The sequence below is a fragment of the Abrus precatorius genome, unplaced genomic scaffold (assembly GCF_003935025.1).
Source record: "Abrus precatorius isolate BTA unplaced genomic scaffold, Abrus_2018 Scaffold10, whole genome shotgun sequence".
In the NCBI taxonomy this organism is placed as follows: Eukaryota; Viridiplantae; Streptophyta; class Magnoliopsida; order Fabales; family Fabaceae; genus Abrus; species Abrus precatorius.
In genome coordinates, this window is record NW_020874292.1 from 4,423,840 (window position 1) to 4,429,330 (window position 5,491).

At 33.3% G+C, this 5,491-nt stretch overlaps 1 protein-coding gene across 2 annotated transcripts; it reads left to right on the forward strand.

Annotated features, from left to right (window-relative positions):
- Nucleotides 1–1,079: 1,079 nt before the first annotated feature.
- On the forward strand, nucleotides 1,080–4,895 carry LOC113867421 (calnexin homolog). 2 transcript variants are annotated; one of them, XM_027502743.1, is made up of 6 exons: nucleotides 1,080–1,520; nucleotides 1,602–1,671; nucleotides 2,849–3,975; nucleotides 4,088–4,159; nucleotides 4,273–4,392; nucleotides 4,481–4,895. In XM_027502743.1, the coding sequence occupies exons 1-6, from the start codon at nucleotides 1,407–1,409 to the stop codon at nucleotides 4,610–4,612; spliced, it is 1,635 nt and encodes a 544-aa protein (XP_027358544.1). In that variant the 5' UTR covers nucleotides 1,080–1,406; the 3' UTR covers nucleotides 4,613–4,895. The 2 variants fall into 2 exon arrangements, with proteins under 2 accessions (XP_027358544.1, XP_027358551.1); XM_027502750.1 differs by having other exon boundaries at nucleotides 1,183–1,520; nucleotides 4,273–4,386.
- Nucleotides 4,896–5,491: the final 596 nt, after the last annotated feature.

A 5,491-nucleotide genomic window follows, 5' to 3' on the forward strand; every position in this document is an offset into this window, starting at 1 on the left:
TGTTATCTAATTTATATTTATTGAAATATTTAAAAATAGTGAATATATTTATTTTATTTAATTATTTTTCACATAAAAAATAAAAAAATAACAAATTTTATCTTAATAATTAAAATAATTTTTATACTGACTAGTTGCTAATTGTAAAAATAAAAGTTAACGAGAATTCACTCACTACATATGTGTTTAATAAATATATATTTTTATTAATTTGCAATGTTTTTTTACATATTATTTATATAACATTTAAATTTATAAACTTTTTTTTTAATTTTATCTTTGGTATTTTATTAGAATTCCTTATTAAAAACTTTTAATGGGATATCATTAAAATTTTTATATATAAAATTTTAAAAGAATTATAATATAAATATATTCATAGTATATCTCCTTCTTTTTAAAAGAAATGATTACTTTAATAATCATAATAATCTTAGTTTATTTATATTATTCTAAAATAATATGATTAAAATGTATTTTATTTAAATAGTAAAAAATAATTAATATATTTATATTATTAAATTAATTTCTTTAACAAAGAATGAAAAAATAATTATATTTATATTAATAATAATAACTAACACCAATATATTTTTGATTTGTTATATGTTTATATGATAAATATATACAAATTAAATTATTAAATAATTTAAATTTATTTTATAATTTTTAATAATAAAAGTTTTAAAATTTAGTAATGTAAATTATTTCATACATTGCACAAGATCTACACTGGTGTATATATATATATATAACACTACTCTCACACTGCATTGCACAAGAATTGAAGAGTAGATGCACTTTTTAAATTTATGATCTCATGTGAATTGCTCAACAAGATTTTTATTCATTTTTTGTTTAATTTTTTTTCTTTATACACTGTGCTAATTTGCAAGATAATTTTTGTGGATGGTTGTTGTATAAGTAGTTTTTTTTTTTTTTTTGATCAATTGGGGTATTGGGTACTTTTACTTTGACTTTTGAGTTAATAGTTATACATTAACACGCCCATGGCCCATGGACCAGAAGCAAAGCCCAGTCAAAGTTTTACATTTGGTAAAAAATGTAGATGCGCGACCAAAGAAAAAGTGAGGAAGAATTTTATTGGAAAAATCGAAGGAGAAGGGAATTTTATTGGATATGATACGCTGGAGGAGAGTGAAGTGACGCGAGACTGCTACGTGGCGATAAATTATTGGGTGGTGTCACGTGGCATGTAATATGATTGGCTGGAACAGGTAGAAGGAGGAGATCTGCAAGGACAAAAATAACAAAGCCTCGGTGGTGTATCACATTCTCACTCTCTTCTCGGAAGAGCAGATGTCTATTTAGATCTCAGAACAGAGTTCATTTGAATTCAGGGTTAGGATTTGGCGATTGTGAGAGAGAGAGAGATACAGAGACCAATGGGAGAACTAAGAGAAATCCCTGTGTCTATGGGGCTTTTGGCGTTGCTCCTCTTCTTCATTGCTTCCTCTTCCTTTCAGCTGGTTCGCGCTTCCGATTTTGCCGATGACGCCGTAATTTGCCGAAACCTTCGCCATTATTATTATTATTATTATTTGTTGGATCTCTGATTCGATAATATTTGTGTCATTTAGATCTTCTACGAGTTGTTCGATGAGGATTTTGACGGTCGGTGGATTGTATCAGACAAGGAGGATTACAAAGGTAAATAGATTCTCTGTGCAAATCAGTGGTGTGTTTTGTGTTTGAGGTTGTTTGGTCTTGTTTCCCTTGCTGTGTATTCGGTTACTTTTTTAACCTTGATATTGCTTACTTATGTATCCAAGTTAGAGTTTGAAACGAGTTAAATGCGTATGCTTCGTTCAAATCGGTTTCTGAGGCTATGTGTTTTGAAGTTTCTTTGCAGAATCTAAAATTGGGTTAAATTAATATTTGTATGTAGGTCTACATTTGTTTTCTTGGGAATATTTAATTTGATTCCTTGTAATTCATTTATGAACGAGTCACCGCGGTCTATGGGCTATGAGGTGAGAGGAATTAACCCTCACCATTCGATTTTATATGAATGGTCAAGATCTAATCTGACTAAAATTATTTTTGATCATCAATGTATCTATGGATGTATGAATGAGATAAAGTTTTGTGATGCTTTCACTTGACCTGCATCCTCTGTCGTTACATGTATAAATAAATAATAGCAGGCTATATTTGGGGACCCTATGGAATTAATTTTTGAAAATTATGTGGGCCCCGTTTACAAATTTTTGAACTGTAGCAATCTTTTTGAAAATTCTCTAAAATGTATAAGAAAGACGATAGTTAAGTTGAGGATTTGGTGACAATGTATTGCATAATAATGAATGACGGATACTTAGATTATTATGCACCAAACTCAAAATTAAACGTTTTTTTATTAGGTTAAATGTTTGACTCGTGTGTTCCAGCAGCAAGGGTGCTTTTTGCAAAAGAGTTGTATACCCTTCTCAACCCAGCTATGTTTCAAAAGTCATTGACTAGGATTTAGTTTACAATGATTGAGAGTTAATTCCATAAAGCCTATTATATTGGTGCCACCTTTATGAAGAGGAATGGATAATTCTCATAATTTTCCCAGTTGCTAGTACCATGATATTTTTGAGTGTCTGATCACACTCCATATATTTCCCAGTTGCTAGTACTTTGTTCATAGATTTTTTTTTATTTTTTTTTTCCATTCGTACTTCATTTCATTTTAGGTGCATATTGGAAGCAATGAAGTAGATCTTTGTTGATTTCTTTTTGCCTGTACAGTTAAAGCTTAAGAGTTTTCAACCTAACAGGTTCAATAGATCTTATGATCTACCAAATGTTGATTATTCTTTGATTTGCAATTTGGTTTTAGGTATTTGGAAGCACACCAAGAGTGATGGGCATGATGATTATGGTCTTCTTGTTAGTGAACAAGCAAGAAAATATGCTATAGTTAAAGAACTTGATGAACCTGTCAATTTTAAGGATGGTTCAGTTGTTCTTCAGTTTGAGACCCGTCTTCAAAATGGCCTAGAATGTGGTGGTGCATATCTTAAATATCTTCGACCACAAGAAAGTGGATGGAAAGCAAAGGAATTTGACAATGAATCTCCATATTCTATCATGTTTGGTCCTGATAAGTGTGGGGCCACAAACAAGGTGCACTTCATTTTCAAGCATAAGAATCCTAAGAATGGGGAGTATGTTGAACACCATCTCAAGTATCCCCCTTCTGTCCCATCTGACAAACTATCTCACGTGTACACTGCAATTTTGAAGCCTGATAATGAACTCGAAATTTTGATTGATGGTGAGGAGAAGAAGAAGGCAAATTTCTTGTCTTCTGAGGATTTTGAGCCTCCTCTAATCCCACCCAAGACAATTCCAGATCCTGAAGATAAGAAACCTGAGGACTGGGATGAGAGAGCCAAAATTCCAGACCCAAGTGCTGTGAAGCCAGATGACTGGGATGAGGATGCACCCATGGAAATTGAAGATGCAGAGGCAGAGAAACCTGAAGGATGGTTAGATGATGAGCCAGAGGAAATAGATGATCCAGAGGCTATTAAACCTGAAGATTGGGACGATGAGGAGGATGGTGAATGGGAAGCCCCAAAGATTGATAACCCAAAGTGTGAGGCAGCCCCTGGTTGCGGTGAATGGAAGAGGCCAATGAAGAGGAATCCAGCCTATAAGGGAAAATGGAGTGCCCCCTACATTGATAACCCTGATTATAAGGGCATATGGAAGCCTCAGGAGATTCCAAACCCTGACTACTTTGAACTTAAGAAACCTGATTTTGAGCCTATTGCTGCTATTGGCATTGAGATCTGGACAATGCAAGATGGCATACTATTTGACAATATTTTGATAGCCAAAGATGATAGAATTGCAGAGTCCTATCGGGAGACTACATGGAAGCCCAAGTTTACTATCGAGAAAGAAAAACAAAAGGCTGAAGAGGCAGCAGCCGGTTCAGATGGTATTGCAGGCTTCCAGGTATAAAAGAATATAGCTGACTTTCTCTCTTATACCTCACCTTAATACATTGTTAATTGCATCCAACCTCGTTCTTCTTTGTAATGCATGATGTTAATTTTTAATCTTGCAGAAGAAGGTATTTGACCTCTTATACAAGATTGCAGACCTTCCCTTCCTGAGGGATCACAAACTCAAGATATATGTAAGTACCCAAGTATCATCAAAATGATCAAATAATCAAACTGATATCTTCCATCCCTTTTGGTACCCATTATGTTGCGCCAAGTGTAACCTATACCTGTTACTACTCTGCAGGATATCATTGAAAAAGCCGAGAAGCAACCAAATCTCACCATTGGAATTATTGTAGCCGTTGTGGTTATCTTCCTGACAATTTTCTTCAGGATCATATTTGGTGGCAAAAAACCTGTAACTGTGAGTAGTGAAAGCTCTTGCACACGCTCTTTCATATTACTTTCTAGGGAGTTTTTGTTTTAATCTCATAATCGGGTCTCTTGTGCAGGCAAAGGTGGAGAAGAAAAGTACAGAACGCACAGAGACTTCCAAAGACCAAGCTGGTGGAGAGAACGATGAAAATAAAGAGGAGGAGGAAACATCTAATGCTCCGCGTCGGAGGACCAGGCGAGACAATTAAATTGATTGAATCTTTAAATAGGACGGCCTCTTTAGTATCATCACCACAGATAAATTTTGGGGTTAGCTTCATTTTAGGTGCACTTTGTTTTCATTCTTCTCTTTTTTTCAGAACGATTATATGCTTAATGAGCGTAGATCTCCTTTTTGGAGATTTGAGTGTTTTAGGTAATTGAAGCTGTACAATTACTTTGTCTTTATTTTTTCTAGTAATGGATTCTGTTTTTAACATACCTAGCTACGTTCCCATAATTAAATGATAATCCTGGCTCAATATAATGAAACAGGAGGATGATAACTTTGCATCGTTTTTGTTAACTGCGTTTTTACATAACGGTAACTATTATTTTACTTATTACTACCTATTAATTTCATAAAATGCATTAACAGTAAAAATTTCGCACATATAAGATTAAGATCAAATAAATTGTTGTCAAATGGTTAGGGGATTATGAACAGTTGCAATAATAAGACTATCAATCTGTTATTGGCCACTTACTGAGATTAGTTTCGTGCATTTACTGAGGGACCACTTACTTGCACTACAGAATCAAGCAGGGCCTACGATTCTTGGTGTTAGACCTCCGTGTCCACCTTGTCCAACTTTGTATTTGGATCACCCTCTTTACCGAAGAACTTAAAATGGAATGAAGACTTAATTCTCTCGTGTCCTTTATGGACTTTACAGTAGCAGAACTTAATTATAATCCTCCCTAAAATTTAAAAAAAAAGTATATCATTTTAAATGTCTGTTAAAATAACTTTCAAAGAATTTATGTTAAAACGGTTTAATTTTAAAAGTTGATTTTAAAAGAATCCATTTATATTTAGGGATGATATTTCAAAAAGTAGTTTAATGTGTATTTATTTAATATTATGA